General features: G+C 40.2%; 1 protein-coding gene across 1 annotated transcript in view; it reads left to right on the forward strand.

Moving 5' to 3' along the window:
• Positions 1-10,577: 10,577 nt before the first annotated feature.
• The window catches only part of LOC128685009 (salivary peroxidase/catechol oxidase), a 43,591-nt gene continuing 35,406 nt past the window's right edge, over positions 10,578-18,762 (forward strand). Inside the window, exons 1-2 of the mRNA XM_053771444.2 lie at positions 10,578-10,715; positions 13,742-13,839. Of these exons, the coding sequence (XP_053627419.1) occupies positions 13,767-13,839 (73 nt within the window). The 5' untranslated portion in view covers positions 10,578-10,715; positions 13,742-13,766. The remainder of the gene's footprint in view (positions 10,716-13,741; positions 13,840-18,762) is intronic.

Genomic DNA, 18,762 nt, shown 5'->3' on the forward strand with positions numbered 1-18,762 from the left:
AAACGCGTCAAGATGTTTCCACCTCGCCGGGAATCGAACTCGGGCCCTCCGTGTGTGAAGCGAGAGCTTAGCCAGCCAGACCACGGGGAGGCAGTTGTACAGTCTTGGGTCCCTGACACTTACTGTGTTGTCTCTTAGTGTACTCGTGGAGCCCCTGCTTTTCATTGGGGGTATGTTGCATCTCCTGCCGAGTCTTTTGCTTTCGTAGGGAGTGATTTTTCGTGTGCAAATTTGGCACTAGTCCCTCTAGAAGTTTCCAAGTGAATATTATCATGAATCTTTCTCGTCCCTTGATTTGTGCTCCAGGGAGTACAAATCAAGGGACATCAACTGTTCCCAGTAATTTAGGTGCTTTATCGTACTTATACGTGCCGTGAAAGTTCTCTGTACATTCTCCGTGTCTGCAATTTCGCCTGCCTTGAAAGGGGCAGTTAGTGTACAGCAGTATTCCAGGCTAGGGAGAACAAGCGGTTTGAAGCGAATCATCATGGGCTTGGCATCCATAGTTTTGAACATTCAAAACAAATATTCAAAACAAATATTCAAAACTCTAAACCTACTCACTATACAAAACATCCATACTTATTACTGCACTTACTACATACATAGAACACTTAACTCTGATATAAACCTTCCCCTCAAACATCTCCTTACCAACCTCAACAGAACACATGACCATAACACAAGGCACAGATCACTCTTTGATGTTCCTCGTGTCCATCTCACACTATGCAAAAACTCAATGCACATAAAAGGCCCTAAAATCTGGAATTCATTACCTGTGAATATAAAAGAAACACTATCTGTTTATAAATTCAAGTCTCTTCTCAAAAATCACTTACTCACCCACAACTAAATAAATACTGAATAATTGTATCTCATAAATTATATCTCATAAATGTTTCTCATTATTGTATCTCATAAATGCCTAACCTGTGACCCAATCAAACTTTGTTATTTTTTAATTACATTACCTAACAGAATACTCCATTCTACTGAATGCTCAGCAACACAGTAAATGACCATATGACCTGTCTTTGTAATACTCATTTGTGCTAAATTGTTATCTGTTTACAATAATGGTTTTACCACCGAATATATCATTGCTTAGTTAATCTTAAGTTAATTTTAAGCCTGCCTATAATGCTCTGCATACAAGGAGCCTTGGCATGTTGCACTTTAATAACTGTATTCCTTTGTACTTCTCTGTGTCATGTTCAAATAAATAAATAAATAAATAAAGTTATCCTTATCCATCCTGTCATTTTTCTAGCAGATGAGGTAAATACATTGTTGTGATCTTTGAATTTGAGATCCTCTGACATTATCACTCCCAGGTCCTTCACGTTAGTTTTTCGCTCTATTATGTGATTGGAATTTGTTTTATTCTCTGATACAGTTTTAATTTCCTCGAGTTTTCAATATCAGAGTAATTGAAATTTCTCTTCATTGATCTTCATATTGTGTTCCGTGGCCCATTTAAAGATTTGGTTGATGTCCGCTTGGAGTCTTTTATTGTCATCGATTAATGACACTGTCACGCAAATTCGAGAGTCATCCGCAAAGGAAGACAGTACTGTGGCTTACATCTGTGTCTATGTCTGATGTGAGGATAAGGAACAGGAGTACTGTGCCTTGTGGAACAGAGCTTCTCACTGTGGCTGCCTCAGATTTTATTCTGTTTACTGTTACCCTTTATGTTCTATTTGTTAGGAAGTTATAGATCCATCTACTAACTTCTGTTATTCCTTCTTGCGCTGTTACACTATGATCGCACTTGACGAAAGCTTTGGCAAAGTCTGTGTATCCTACATGTGCATTTTGTATGTCCTCCAGTGCATATAAGACTATGTCTTAGTGGTCCAGTAGTTGGGACAGGCAGGAGCGACCTGCTCTAAACCTATGGTTGCCCTTGGGAAGACACTAGGAAAATCTTGTCTCGAGTTTACCATGTTTGGTAGTCAGGGCAAAACTCGTTTTTGAAGCTTCTGCCTGACGACGCAAGGTATTGTTTGTATTCACCCTTTTTGCACACTACTGTTTTTGTATTCATCCTCCTTATTCATCTTTCTTTCACTTGTCAGTTCGCAGATTGTCTTCTACTTACTCACTCATCTGTTTGTACTCATCTGTTACTGTATATATGTATTGGAATTCACCCGTTATGTTTTAACTATTTCTTACCAACACGTTTGTACTCATCTATTATTCGTAAGTTTGTATTAATCTTTTACTTACACGTTTGGACTCATTTGTTATTGGTAAGGTTGTACTAATCTGTTACCCACAGCTTTGTTTTCATCTACATTAATCGTTCGTTTGTTGGTGCGAACTCAGTCTCCTGGGCCGCTCCTCCTACCAGTCCATCGATATGATCAAACCCTTACACGTGTTGTTGTTGTTGTTGTTGTTATTGTTGTAGTTGTTCTTATATTTGTTGTGGAATTCTCTGTATGATACACCACAAACCCTTACACGTGTTGTTGTTGTTGTTGTTGTTGTTGTTGTTGTTGTTGTTGTAGTTGTTCTTATATTTGTTGTGGAATTCTCTGTATGATACACCACACATTGATCTCATACATAACATGGCTACTGCCTCCAGCCTCCTTGCTGCAACATTCATGCTTTCGTATCAAGATTAATAATTTTGGGACCTTTCTAAATTTTTCTTACCTAAGACCTGAAGCCATGAGGCTTTTTTTTTGTTGTTGTTGTTATGGCTGTTGTTGCTGTTGTTGTTGTTACTGTTGGTGCTCTTCTTTTTGTTGTCTTTGTTGCTGCTGTTACTGCTGCTATTACTCTTGTTGTCGTGGTGGTGACTCCCTATTGGTGAGTGGTGGTGGGGACTCCCTATTGTTGTGGTGGTGGTGACTCCCTGTTGTTGTTGAAGTGGTGGTGACTTCCTGTTGTTGTTGAGGTGGTGGTGACTCCCTGTTGTTGTTTAGGTGGTGGTGACTCCCTGTTGTTGTTGAGGTGGTGGTGACTCCCTGTTGTTGTAGATGAGGTGGTGGTGACTCCCTGTTGTTGTTGTGGTGGTGGTGACTCCATGTTGTTGTGGTGGTGGTGGTGGTGGTGCCTCCCTGTTATTGTAGTGGTGATTCCCTGTTGTTGTTGTTGTGGTGGTGGTGACTCCCTGTTGTTGTTATGGTAGTGGTAGTGGTGACTCCCTGTTGTTGTTATGGTGGTGGTGGTGGTGGTGATGGTGATTCCCTGTTGTTATTGTGGTGGTGGTGACTCGCTGTTGTTGTTGTAGTAGTGGTAGTGGTGACTCCCTGTTGTTGTTATGGTGGGGGTGGTAACTCCCTGTTGTTATTGTGGTAGTGGTGAGTCCCTGTTGTTGTTATTGATGTGGTGGTGGCGGTGATTCCCTGTTGTTATTGTGGTAGTGGTGGTGACTCCCTGTTGTTGTGGTGGTGGTGACTCCGTGTTGTTGTTGTGGTGGTGGTGGTGACTCCATGTTGGTGTTGTTCTGGTGGTGGTGAGTCCCTGTTGTTGTTGTTGTTGTGGTGGTGGTGGTGGTGGCGGTGGTAGTGATGGCTCCCTGTTGTTGTTGTGGTGGTGGTATTGGTGACTCCCTGTTGTTGTGGTGGTGGTGTTGGTAGTGGTGACTCCCTGTTATTGTGGTGGTGATGGTGGTGACTTCCTGTTGTTGTTGTGGTGGTGGTGGTGACTCACTGTTATTGTTGTGGTGGTGACCCCCTGTTGTTGGTGTGGTGGTGTTGGTGGTGACCCCTTGTTGTTGTGGTGGTGGTTGTGAATCCTTGTTGTGAAGCAGAGGTAGGTTAGGGTAGGTGAACCCCGGTGGAGACGGATTAGGGCAGGTGTGGTGAGGCTGGGTCAGGTAATGGTAGATAAGTATCAGGTGAGTGCAAGTGTTAAGGTGAGCAGGTGTTGTCAGATGGGTGTAAGTGTTAAGGTGAGCAGGTGTTGTCAGATGGGTGTAAGTGTTAAGGTGAGCAGGTGTTGTCAGATGGGTGTAAGTGTTAAGGTGAGCAGGTGTTGTCAGATGGGTGTAAGTGTTAAGGTGAGCAGGTGTTGTCAGGTGGGTGTAAGTGTTAAGGTGAGCAGGTTTTTTCAGGTGGGTGTAAGTGTTAAGGTGAGCAGGTGTTATCAGGTGGGTGTAAGTGTTAAGGTGAGCAGGTGTTGTCAGGTGGGTGTAAGTGTTAAGGTGAGCAGGTGTTATCAGGTGGGTGTAAGTGTTAAGGTGAGCAGGTGTTGTCAGGTGGGTGTAAGTGTTAAGGTGAGCAGGTGTTGTCAGGTGGGTGTAAGTGTTAAGGTGAGCAGGTTTTTTCAGGTGGGTGTAAGTGTTAAGGTGAGCAGGTGTTATCAGGTGGGTGTAAGTGTTAAGGTGAGCAGGTGTTGTCAGATGGGTGAAAGTGTTAAGATGAGCAGATGTTGTCAGGTGGGAAGCGGATGTTTGTTACTGAATCTTACAGGATGTTAGCTCTGACTGTACCCACTGTACACCTTTCATGGAAATACGTTACTAGGGTCATGAACAATTTGATGTGTTGCTGTCACTATGTGAGCCGAGAATGGTATACCCTGAATCCTTTAACTCCAGCCCCCTCTTCCTCAACCTATCCAAGACTCATAACAGTTGAACCTCCAGTTCTATTAACAGACAGGATAATCACAACCATAATTTTTAAAGGGGTGGACCGGTATTACACCCAGCGGAAGGCCTCGGTCACATGATCAAAAGCTCCAGCTGCGGGTCATCTTATGACTAAGACCCGAGTCATGAAACACTTCTCCTGTTTCCTGACAAATCTTACCTAACCTAAACCTCCAATTCCTCGGAAGGCAGATAAACTGCAGCAAAACTACCTGAAGAGCCGAGGAGCTATAGCTCAACTCTCCCAAGTATTGCAGGGACTGGAGATCAACAACCTGAAGGTTCATCATGGCTCGTGGTCAAAGGAAATGGACCTATCTTCCCTTTCTCATTCAAATTTCTTCCCATTTATTTCTACTTCTTATTGGTTATTCAAGTTTCCATCCCTGAGAGATCTTTTTCTCCAATACCATGTGCTGCCACTTTTTTCAATATTCTTCTGTGTGACTGCCAAAAGCCTTACTGAAATATAAATAAACGAAATCGTATTTCTTATCACTGTTCACAGCTCTGAATGTCCGTCAGTATGTCAGACAAGAACAGTCCATTGTGAATACATGTTGAGACTCATTAATCAAATTATACTCGTCAAGGGAGCATCTTATATCAGTTATAAATTATTCTAATTACCTACTTTTTAGGTCAGTTTTTTTGGGCAGTAATTTGGTATCGACTTGTCCCCAGATTTAAAGGTAAGAATTACTAATATTAGCCACCGTTCATATATCTGGCACGACACCTATTTGGAATGATATATACTAAAGAGGTCAAGTTATATAGTTCCCTCTTCAGGTATCGAGGTGAAGCTTCCTTTGAGGAAAAAAAACACATCAGGCCTAGTCTCAGATCTGACCACGGGGGAGTTGACCCCCGAAACCCTCTCCAGATCTCCAGGTATAGCACTAAAAGCCGACCGGAAAAAGCTTTCTCCATCTATTGCACAGAATTCATCACTTACAAATTTATCAACTACGTTAGTAAACTGAGACATTTGCATGTATGTACTTAGCCTAAACCTGGAAATATTTAGTCTATTTTGTAAAAGATGGATGACATTCAGAAGAGGTAAACCCAGTTATTTAATGGAAGATAATGCTATACCACTTTGAAATTAAAATGAGCAAAATGGTACCCATATATTCAATTTGCAATGGCAACCTTTTTGTCAGTAGAATACTATACCAATGTTGCAAGGTCACGCAATGCACATGCCATTGTTCCATGAACCATCTCCCATCTCGCCAGAGTTGAAAATTTGAAGCCACTTGCATTGTATACTTTGAAATTATAAACGAGAGATTTGAAGTTAGTGAAAGACAAGAACAGAACTAAAGAAAGTACCGCCCTGAAATATAACTTACGAAAGTATAGAGCAGTCAGAAGTTCACTAAAATGCCATAAAAATGCAAGTTTCCAATATTTCTCAGTTTTCTTTTCTCATTTATATTCTATTTAGAAATCTCTACAGTTCTACAAGAAAAATAATTCAGCTTTTATAAGAACGTTCAGTTTAATAGAGTTTTTTCATTAAAGTTGGCGAATTGGCTCTTTCACTGTGTACGTTCAATACTACAGTACTTCCCATTAAGTATACTAGTTCTTAGTGTTTGTAGTTCATCAGAATAGTTTCTAGTTATTACATGTGAACTAATTCATTTAATTAAATTAGCAAATAAAAATTTACTTAAGTCAAAGTGAATGCATAGCTTTCCTTTAATAAAGCCTACTAACACTGAAAGTTTGAAGCCTATCAGAAAAGATATTCTACAGTAATTGATCTGTATCCAACGATTCCAATCTTTCTAACAATATACCGTAAAGATAATTTCAGATTTATACCCAGGGACTAAACTTATGGGGCATCACCCTTTTTATTGAATCATCAGCGCTAATATTTTGAAGACGATCAAAAACGGTATTACTTAGTTATCGAGTGACTTTCAGTATTGCAATTTATTTAATAAAATGGGCAAATTAGAAGCAATGTAGCCCTATAACAAAGTATTAGAAAACTGAAGCTAATGGGATGAGACATTCTCCAGTTGTTATGCAGTTTCTATTCCATCCAAATTATTTTGTTTAGAATACTGACAACCTTGAACCACCACAAGCAAGCACAGTCTTATTGAGTAGTTTACTCTCTATAATATGCATCACCTATTAAAGACAGAAGCCATTCATAAAAGTTATGTTCATTTATATTTAATTGAGTATTGAGATATGTACATCTACATACTTTAGTATCACTTCCTGCCCTCATGGAATTAGGATGCATTTTTTTGAATGTTAGAAGCCAAGCAGAAGAAGCTTTTGCAAGTTATCACACCTTTTCCAGGGAAGATAGAATAGGCTCCATAATCTTGATGATAGGGCACCTGCACACGTCAGTAGGTACACGAACTCTTCTCTGATCAGGTGATGCGGTCTTCAGTTATAAATGAAAGATTAGAGAATGAAAGAAAATGAAGAAAACAAGCAAACATTTACAGGTGCTCCTTTGAGAGTATCTAAACATACTTCTTTTGTTTGGGATAATCTGAGTCACAAAATTAACATCATTCCCTATTTATTTGTAATTCAGGGTAAGAACTGGCATCTGTGACATGGTCCACAGGAAGAGGTGTGGGGTAAACCCGGTGATATTTCAAAATCAAGTTTTTTCCAATGTGGAGCTTTTGTTTGGGTTTTCAGTATCAGATAAGCTCCTTAATGACTAACAGAAAACCATATTAAAATTATTTAATTCTCGTGGAGATTTCATCTCAGTAAAGACTTGGAGAATTGATTAATGATTTTTTTTTCCAAGAAGTGTTGGTGTTGCTTCCAGCCCGCTAGCAGTGAGACAGTAATGCTTGGCTGTGGGGAAGATAAAACTGTCGGTTCTATTTCAAGCAAGGGTTGATTACTTTATTATATTTAAAGCAGTTCAACTGCTCAAGGGTCATTTAGGCTTCGTGTACATTCTTCACCACCAGTCAGTGATACTATAATCCCTGTGAAAATTTCGATATATATATATATATATATATATTACCTGGAGTTTACCTGGAGAGAGTTCCGGGGGTCAACGCCCCCGCGGCCCGGTCTGTGACCAGGCCTCCTTAGGTCAGTGTCCCAGGATGCGACCCACACCAGTCGACTAACACCCAGGTACCCATTTTACTGATGGGGAACATAGACAACAGGTGGAAAGAAACACGTCCAATGTTTCTACTCTGGCTGGGAATCGAACCCAGGCCCTCACCGTGTGAAGCTAGAGCGTTAACCACCAGGCCACCAGAGCCCCCATGTATATTTAAATATAATATATATATATACATATATATATATAAATATATATATATATAACATATATATACATATATATACATATATATATATATATATATATTTACATATATATTATATATATATATATATATATATATATATATATATATATATATATATATATGTCGTGCCCAATAGGTAAAACTTGCTATTTTGGCTTAAATAGCAACGCTCTTCTTGCCGAGTAAGACAAACGAAAATTTGTGTATGCAATAATTTTGAAAAAATCATTCTGAACCTAACGAAAAACACATATTTGATTGTGTTTGTTTGTTTATTATTATTTAATTATTATAAACTTATTTAAAATATATTTAGTTAGATTAGGCCCGGTGGTCTGGTGGCTAAAGCTCCCGCTTCACACACGGAGGGCCCGGGTTCGATTCCCGGCGGGTGGAAATTCCGACACGTTTCCTTACACCTATTGTCCTGTTCACCTAGCAGCAAATAGGTACCTGGGTGTTAGTCGACTGGTGTGGGTCGCATCCTGGGGGACAAGATTAAGGACCCCAATGGAAATAAGTTAGACAGTCCTCGATGACGCACTGACTTTCTTGGGTTATCCTGGGTGGCTAACCCTCCGGGGTTAAAAATCCGAACGAAATCTTATCTTATCTTATCTTGTTATAATAAGGTTAGGTAAGTTTTCTAAGTTCTTTTGTTACAAAATTATTAATTTTTACATTAGCATAAATGAAAAATTATATATCTTTGAAAGTACAAGAGAAAATTTGAAAAAGGACTTAATTTTAAATGAGTTCTTGCTAATTAACTAGTTTTTACCTATTCGACACGACATATATATATATATATATATATATATATATATATATATATATATATATATATATATATATATATATATATATATATATTTAATTAATTAATTAATTAATAGGTAGTAGGTTGGTAGACAGCAACCTCCCAGGGGGGTACTACCGTCCTGCCAAGTGAGTGTGAAACGAAAGCCTGTAATTGTTTTACATGATGGTAGGATTGCTGGTGTCTTTTGTCTGTCTCATAAATATGCAAGATTACAGGTACGTCTTGCTACTTCTACTTACACTTAGGTCACACTACACATACATGTACATGTTTATTTATATACACTCATATGAGTTTTCTTTGATTTTATCTTAATAGTTCTTGGTCTTATTACTTTTCCTTTTATATCCATGGGGAAGTGGAATAAGAATCTTTCCTCGGTAAGCCATGCGTGTTGTAAAAGTCAACTAAAATACAGGGAACAATGGGCTAGTAACCCCATTTCCTGTAATAATTACTAAAAAGAATAAGAAAATTTGCTGATGATACTGTGCTTATGTGAGATTCAAAAGAAAAATTGCAAAGGTTACTGGATGAGTTTGGGAGTGTGTGTAAATGTAGAAAGTTGAAAGTGAACATAGAAAAAAGTAAGGTGATGAGGGTATCAAATGATTTAGATAAAGAAAAATTGAATATCAAATTGGGGAGGAGGAGTATGGAAGAAGTGAATGTTTTCAGATACTTGGGAGTTAACGTGTCGGCGGATGGATTTATGAAGGATGAGGTTAATCATAGAATTGATGAGGGAAAAAAGTTGAGTGGTGCAATGAGGTATATGTGGAGACAAAAAACGTTATCTATGGAGGCAAAGAAGGGAATGTATGAAAGTATAGTAGTACCAACACTCTTATATGGGTGTGAAGCTTGGGTTGTGAATGCAGCAGCGAGGAGGCGGTTGGAGGCAGTGGAGATGTCCTGTCTAAGAGCAATGTGTGGTGTAAATATTATGCAGAAAATTCGGAGTGTGGAAATTAGGAGGTGTGGAGTTAATAAAAGTATTAGTCAGAGGGCTGAGGAGGGGTTGTTGAGGTGGTTTGGTCATTTAGAGAGAATGGATCAAAGTAGAATGACATGGAGAGCATATAAATCTGTAGGGGAAGGAAGGCGGGGTAGGGGTCGTCCTCGAGAAGGTTGGAAGGAAGGGGTAAGGGAGGTTTTGTGGGCGAGGGGCTTGGACTTCCAGCAGGCGTGCATAAGCGTGTTCGATAGGAGTGAATGGAGACGAATGGTATTTGGGACCTGACGATCTGTTGGAGTGTTAGCAGGTAATATTTAGTGAAGGGATTCAGGGAAACCGGTTATTTTTATATAGCCGGACTTGAGTCCTGGAAATGGGAAGTACAATGCCTGCACTCTAAAGGAGGGGTTCGGGATATTAGCAGTTTGGAGGGATATGTTATGTATCTTTATACGTATATGCTTCTAAACTGTTGTGTTCTGAGCACCTCTGCAAAAACAGTGATTATGTGTGAGTGAGGTGAAAGTGTTGAATGATGATGAAAGTATTTTCTTTTCGGGGATTTTGTTTCTTTTTGGGGATTTTCTTTCTTTTTGGGTCACCCTGCCTCGGTGGGAGACGGCCGACTTGTTAACAAAATATATATATACGTGTATATATATATTTAAGAAATATAGGGAGGTACCACCTCTATAACTGGACTGGGGACTCTCATCCTCAGAGAAGACAATAAACGTACCTCAGGGAAAACTCAAGGTTCTCCCCGGAGCTGTTTGAATATTTTCTTCTCATATATATAATACACTGCAGTGAACAATTGTAACTTCACCGACAGCTTGCGGGGATAAATACTATACAAAGAAGAAAACATTATTGAGGAGGTGTAGTAGTCTGGCGTACCAAGTGGTCCGTGTTGGTCTGCAGGAACCTCAGTGAAGGTCCAGACTCCACCTGGGCAGCAGCACCCGTGGATACTCTCTCGCCGTGAGTTGTTGATATTGCATATATATATTCTTTGTAAGCCCCTTCACCCACCTTCTCTCTGAGCTCTCTCTTTTTATTTTTCTCTGTCTTTCTCTCTCTCCCTCAAATACCACGAGCTTCGCCTTGGAATTATTTCCTCGTATTTTGCCTTAGGACATTCAAACTCTTGTATTTTACAAGTCGTGTTCTGCTTAAGATATTACAGTTATTGGTAATATTTCTTTAATACATTTAGATTCATTCTACTCTGGCTATATTTTAATTAGCTGTAAACCAAAACAAGAACAATAAATTTCTGCTTCAACCTCAGTCATAAATATTTGATTACATGCGCACCTGAATTGTGAAATTTTCTTAAAAATGAAGAAAAGTGTTTTGAGAAGCGTTTATAGGTAGAGTAAGTAATACTTCCAGAGATAGGCTGTTTAAGTAGTACTCAGGGATAGGCTGTTTAAGTAGTACTCAGGGATAGGCTGTTTAAGTAGTACTCAGGGATAGGCTGTTTAAGTAGTACTCAGGGATAGGCTGTTTAAGTAGTACTCAGGGATAGGCTGTTTAAGTAGTACTCAGGGATAGGCTGTTTAAGTAGTACTCAGGGATAGGCTATTTAAGTAGTACTCAGGGATAGGCTGTTTAAGTAGTACTCAGGGATAGGCTGTTTAAGTAGTACTCAGGGATAGACTGTTTAAGTAGTACTCAGGGATAGGCTGTTTAAGTAGTACTCAGGGATAGGCTGTTTAAGTAGTACTCAGGGATAGGCTGTTTAAGTAGTACTCAGGGATAGGCTGTTTAAGTAGTACTCAGGGATAGGCTATTTAAGTAGTACTCAGGGATAGGCTATTTAAGTAGTACTCAGGGATAGGCTGTTTAAGTAGTACTCAGGGATAGGCTGTTTAAGTAGTACTCAGGGATAGGCTGTTTAAGTAGTACTCAGGGATAGGCTGTTTAAGTAGTACTCAGGGATAGGCTGTTTAAGTAGTACTCAGGGATAGGCTGTTTAAGTAGTACTCAGGGATAGGCTATTTAAGTAGTACTCAGGGATAGGCTATTTAAGTAGTACTCAGGGATAGGCTGTTTAAGTAGTACTCAGGGATAGGCTGTTTAAGTAGTACTCAGGGATAGGCTGTTTAAGTAGTACTCAGGGATAGGCTGTTTAAGTAGTACTCAGGGATAGGCTGTTTAAGTAGTACTTAGGGATAGGCTGTTTAAGTAGTACTCAGGGATAGGCTGTTTAAGTAGTACTCAGGGATAGGCTGTTTAAGTAGTACTCAGGGATAGGCTAAGTAGTACTCAGGGATAGGCTGTTTAAGTAGTACTCAGGGATAGGCTGTTTAAGTAGTACTCAGGGATAGGCTGTTTAAGTAGTACTCAGGGATAGACTTTAAGTAGTACTCAGGGATAGGCTGTTTCAGTAGTACTCAGGGATAGGCTGTTTAAATAGTACTCAGGGATAGGCTGTTTAAGTAGTACTCAGGGATAGGCTGTTTAAGTAGTACTCAGGGATAGGCTATTTAAGTAGTACTCAGGGATAGGCTGTTTAAGTAGTACTCAGGGATAGGCTGTTTAAGTAGTACTCAGGGATAGGCTGTTTAAGTAGTACTCAGGGATAGGCTGTTTAAGTAGTACTCAGGGATAGGCTGTTTAAGTAGTACTCAGGGATAGGCTGTTTAAGTAGTACTCAGGGATAGGCTGTTTAAGTAGTACTCAGGGATAGGCTGTTTAAGTAGTACTCAGGGATAGGCTGTTTAAGTAGTACTCAGGGATAGGCTGTTTAAGTAGTACTCAGGGATAGGCTGTTTAAGTAGTACTCAGGGATAGGCTGTTTAAGTAGTACTCAGGGATAGGCTGTTTAAGTAGTACTCAGGGATAGGCTGTTTTAGTACTCAGGGATAGGCTGTTTAAGTAGTACTCAGGAATAGGATGTGTGAGTAGTACTCAGGGATAGGCTGTTTGAGTAGTACTCAGGGATAGGCTGTTTAAGTAGTACTCAGGAATAGGATGTGTGAGTAGTACTCAGGGATAGGCTGTTTGAGTAGTACTCAGGGATAGGCTGTTTAGTACTCAGGGATAGGCTGTTTGAGTAGTACTCAGATAGTCTGAGTAGTGCTCAGGGATAGGCTGTTTGAGTGGTATTCAGGGATAAGCTGTTTGAGTAGTGCTCATGGATAGGCTCTGAGTAGTACTTAGATAGGCTGTTTGACATTCAGGGATAGGCTGTTTGAGTAGTGCTCAGGGATAGGCTCTGAGTAGTACTCGGATAGGCTCTGAGTAGTACTCAGGGATAGGCTGTTTGAGTGGTATTCAGAGATAGGCTGTTTGAGTAGTGCTCAGGGATAGGCTCTGAGTAGTACTCAGGGATAGGCTCTTTGTGTGGTATTCAGGGGTGCTGTTCGATTACAAGTTTAGTGTTTTAGTGAATGTAATATGAAGTGTTCTTCCTCGTGAGTGTACACTTACACAGAAATATCCTACAGTGCCTCGGTTGCGACTGATGATTTCATGCTTTCGTTGTTGTGCATATCATGGGATTTGTTTTGAGGTGTAGGTGACTCGTAGGTGACATGTAGCTGACGTGTAGGTGTCATGTTATTGATGTATAGCTGAGGTGTAGCTGATGTATAGCTGAGTTATAGCCGAGATGTAGGTTATGTAAGGACACTCAGACTGCAGATTTCATTACGGGTGAGTCAGCAGCCATTGTTGCTGTTCGTCTAAGGATCATCATTTACCTCTCCTTCATTTATTGTAAGAAACTCAGCTACCACTGCTATACTGCTGTTACTAACTTGCTGCCGCTACTAACTCAACTACCACTACTTTAAGACGACTTCATACACAAATTCGCTTTATTATCTGGTGTACCCTTCAATGTGTACTTGATCCGGAACACTGGGGGGCTCTCTTCCCTTTCTCAAGTTCATACGGGATTGACTTCTCTTCCCTAGGTGATGTATGACACCTCCACGGGTTTGTTTCTCTCTCTGGAATATACCTGATAATTGACTGACGTCTTTTTCTCTCGGCAGGAAGAAATAGTTGGAGTAGCGGACGATGTTCTGGTGGCTGATGGTGGTGGTGGCGCTGGTGGCGCCCCTGGACGCTCAAATTAACTTTCCGGGTCAAGGTTTGTAGCTTTGTTTGTATTGGATACAAAAGCGTTCTTCTGATGAAGGAAAGACAGATACAGAGAGAAGTTCTAGTGTGGTAATGTTCTATGAACAGCTTTATCAAGTTCTTCAGCAACATTGTGGCAATAAAAGTTTGTCCTTCCTTATATGGTGAATGTGATGTGGTTTATTAGTGGGTGTATCCAGTCTGGTAGTTCTGTATTCGCTGCGCGCTGATGTATTCACCATCTTTACCGTCGTGGATTGGGAGAGTATCTACAAGTGTGTCTTCCTGCACTCTGAAGGGGGTACGTAGCAGAAAGGTTTAATTTTTTTTAGTTTGAAAAGTTGTTGGTTGTACATATAATGAAATACTCTCTCACCTCCCACAAGTGAGAGAGTATTTCATTATATGACAGTACCGTAAAACAAAAATTAAAAATTCTCCCAAGGAATTTTTGGGTTGTGTCTACTCCATCCATTGTAAAAACTGTGATACCTTTTATTTAGGACAAACTGGAAAGTCTCATGCAACCAGAATTAAACAACATAAATATGCAGTAATTACTGGACAAGAGTCCAGTGCTTTGTTCATCTATGTGATCACGAGATACAGGCCATTGTGAAAGCCAGTGTGGAAGATATCCTTAAAGTTATCTGCCTCAAAAGATTATTAGGTATCTCCGAAGCGTGCCTTTAAGAAACATGTGCAAGAGTTGGGTATCTTTATTCCTAAACGTTTCTCCTACATAGTAAGCTTCTTCAGTCGAATACCATCATATTCACACTCAGACCGTGCCTTTAAATGGTTTAAATTTTTTTCCTTGCTCCAGTGTTTCATTTTTCTTTCATACAGATTTATTTTCTGCAGTAAACAGGTAATGTAGTTTACATGTAATAAAATATTGTTAGGCATCAAATTAAGCCACTAGTATGCGGTGCATGTCAGGCCTCATCCAGTTGGTTTAAAATACAGGATTTTCCAGGCAAGATTCTGGGAACACTGAATGGCTCCAATAGCTTACTAAAGCCTGTGCTGCTTGGCTTCAGTCGTTCAAACGACGACGGCAGAAAGTGAAATTCAAATGTCCTGGCGCTTATTTACCAATTTTACATGTAACGTTGTGTGAACTTTGTATTCATGTTATATAAATTCGAGAGTACCTCTTGAAAAGTTTCAGTATTTAGAGACTGGTTAGAAGGGTATGTCAGTCAGTGCAAATAAGCTGAGAAATTTACTTAAATCTCTTGATTAGGGAACATATTACATGCAGCCTTAATGACCCTTATAGAAGTCAACAGACTTTAGGGTCAGTTAACCAAGCATGAGTTGGCACTCTGCTAAGCACAATACGTCGAACACTGACCACAAAAACTAGACTGATGAAGCTGCGAGAAATCACGGAAAAAAAAGTTTGAATATTGAACCTGCTAAGTCAAGGCCAAAGTACCGGCTGGTGTTGGTAACGTGTTTCCCCAAGAACTGTCAAGGCCAGAGAACCGGCTGTTGGTGTAAGTAACGTGTTTCCCCAAGAAGTGTCTGCCTGAGAAGTTTTCCCTCTCTCTTACACACACACACATTATATGCAAGACAAGCCACTGGGGATAGAAATCTTCTGCTCAAGTACTTTCACACATCTCCGTGCGTCATCGGGAGCTATGCAGTGTTGCTACACTTGCAACAGTGTTGGAAAGGTATGTCAGTCAGTGTAAATGATATCTGAAGACATCATTGGAAGGAGTTGCGTAATTTATATCAATTGGTATACTCCAAACACTGTGGTGGAGTGGTACTGCACATACTACTTACAGTAGTGAAGTGGTAATGTATATACTACACACAGTAGTGGAATCTACCATACTCGGTAGCAGTGTTCCCTCCAGGAAGGTGTCTTCATGCCGGTGAAGGGCTCTTGATCCAAGGAATTGGACTTGTCCTCTCCTCTGGATTGAATCCTGTTACCTTTCAGGCGCTGTATCATCCCTATGATTTTTAACATCAATGGTAGTGTTTACTGTAGTTCCGTGTACAGTGGTACACAACACAACCTGCACATAAGTGAAAGAAGCTTCTTTCTCCTATGTGCGGGTTATTTGTACATTGTTCCAGTCACGGTACAGTGGTAGCGTCTACTAGTGGTAGTGTGTACAGTGGGAGTGTGTATAGTATATACGTACAATGGTAGTGACTACGCAGCATTTAATTGGTCATCAGATTTTGACTTTCAACTCGTGACATTTAGAAGCAGGGCAGCCGCCATACACTGGAACTTACGTAAGTCTCTTAAAAGTATGTTATAAAATAAATTATATTCTCTAAAGTGAAATAAATATGTGCTTGATGGTGTTGCAATAATGACGCGCTCGGAAGATCAAACTGGTTAACCTTGAGGGAACTGACGTCTAGAATGATCGTGATATCAGTTTTTTTTTTTATGGCGAGAATGTGAAAGGAAGGGAGCATAAAAAGGATGGTAAGAATGGGAATAGGAAAGATTGGAGATAGAACAGTGGTGGTGGAAAAAAAAATGTGGGTAGAAAGAGACAGATGTAAGAAAAGTTAATTGGGCCTCACACCGTTTTGGATGGGTGTAAAGAGAGAGTTTTATGTCACAAAGTGAAGTTTGGTGTTCAGTACTTTGATCTTCATGAAAACAACAATATAATTCCCATGTGTATGTTGTTAGTTTCATTGACTTTGCTTTTTTTTTTTTTGGTAGACTGCATATTTTCATGGGGGGAGAGAATAATTTATTAGTTGGGGAAAATTTCTCCTGACGGTCTAAGTTACATGGGTCCGAGGTCTTCCACTGACATACTGGTTAACCCAGTATTTCTTATTGTTTAACTTATTCATCATAAGATGATCCTTTGTACATTGCATTGTCTTTATTTTGTTCTTTTATTCGTATTGCTGTTATACGTGTTCCAATTTGTCTGTGCCTTGTCCACATGCATTTGCCTAACCTATGGTAAATAGTCAGTTTGTGAATTGTGAGGTCGATCTCTAGGGTTGGCGAGGTCGACCTCTAATGTTGGCGAGGTCAGCTTCCTACGATGGCGAGGTCAACCTCTAGGGTTGGTGAGGTTGTTCTGAGCTTGTGAGGTCGTCCACCTGTACTGTTGAGACTCCCAGGCAGTTTGCTAAACGTTGGCTGTAACCCAGAACGTCCCTTTTCAAGGGGCTTTTACCTTAATGCTGGTGAAGGGGTCTTGAACCAAAGAATTGGAGATGCTCTCCACTTTCTCTGATCAAGGCTGATTACCCGAGCACCTCTCGTTTCCCTACCTTAATTATTATTATATCCCAAAGCGTCGGTATTTCCTAAAGCCTGAACCAAAATCAGGTTGGATTTTCCTCTCGGCTCTTCCTTTCCTTCCGGTCGTTATTTGTATCACTGGCTCACTGGCCCTTCCACAGCTTACTGAACAATCCATCTTGTTTGTAAATTATTGTTACGATCAATGTATGGTGGTGGTAGTAGTAGTAGTAGTAGTAGTGAGGCAAGTTTAAAGAATCTGTGTGTGTGCTGTGTTTATAACCAAAGCAACAGTGAAACAAACATCCAGATTGAACCATCCTAATGCAAAGATAGGTTGAAACATGCTAGTGCAGTCAGAAACATCCTAGTCTATAATTATCTAGTTAGGCAAATACAATTTTTATGCTGCTTCTTCGAGACTTATTGTACTAAGACGGAAGGAGTCTCCACCACTACTTGTACTAAGACCCACATGGGTTCAGCGCTTCGTAAATTACAGACTACTTTTAAGTATCCTGTTTAAAGTTCCTTGGTTGTATCCTACTCTTTGTTTACCAAAATAATCTCAGAGGAGCTTATATTCTGCACCAAAGACACGGGAGTGGAGAATATTTCCTTCAGAAAGTGTCTTGCAAAATATCATATACATCTTGACAAATCTCTTGGAGGTAGCTTTCTCCTGCTTGACTAGTTATCTTCTTTTTCTACCTTGCGGTTATCTAACTGACCTTTTTTCCAGGGTAATCAACCTCAGCCCAGAAGGGTTCCTATTTATCTGTGGCTGTAGGACGTGACGTGATACAGATCTGGTTATCACCAAATATATCTCTTGTTTATAACACTGACAGATTATACAGGATACAAATGATAATGCATCCAGTGTTTTATAAATTAAGTTGGCTGCATTATTATTATTTACCTCAAGTAATAATAATAGTAATAAATATTCGCAAACGTACGAAGAGTGACGCTTGGAAAGGCTCAATTAATGTTATTTGACATTTTAAAAACTTTTTTAAGTGTTTTACAACTTTTGGTTTATTCTAGTAGGTTTTCATTTTTTTTGACGAGGGGGGGGATAGAAAACCCGCTTATATGTATATTTTCACAATGATTTACTCGAACACGAGGAATATTGACGATATATTTGTTCTTATATCATGTCTTTGTGTTCTGTTACAGCTCTCAAGGTTTTAAAATGTAGTAACAATTATAATATATCTATATTACCTGGAGTTTACCTGGAGAGAGTTCCGGGGGTCAACGCCCCCGCGGCCCGGTCTGTGACCAGGCCTCCTGGTGGATCAGAGCCTGATCAGCCAGGCTGTTGCTGCTGGCTGCACGCAAACCAACGTACGAGCCACAGCCCGGCTGATCCGGAACTAACTTTAGGTGCTTGTCCAGTGCCAGCTTGAAGACTGCCAGGGGTCTGTTGGTAATCCCCCTTATGTGTGCTGGGAGGCAGTTGAACAGTCTCGGGCCCCTGACACTTATTGTATGGTCTCTTAACGTGCTAGTGACACCCCTGCTTTTCATTGGGGGGATGGTGCATCGTCTGCCAAGTCTTTTGCTTTCGTAGTAAGTGATTTTCGTGTGCAAGTTCGGTACTAGTCCCTCTAGGATTTTCCAGGTGTATATAATCATGTATCTCTCCCTCCTGCGTTCCAGGGAATACAG

This window comes from Cherax quadricarinatus, chromosome 5, assembly GCF_038502225.1.
Source record: "Cherax quadricarinatus isolate ZL_2023a chromosome 5, ASM3850222v1, whole genome shotgun sequence".
Lineage (NCBI taxonomy): Eukaryota > Metazoa > Arthropoda > Malacostraca > Decapoda > Parastacidae > Cherax > Cherax quadricarinatus.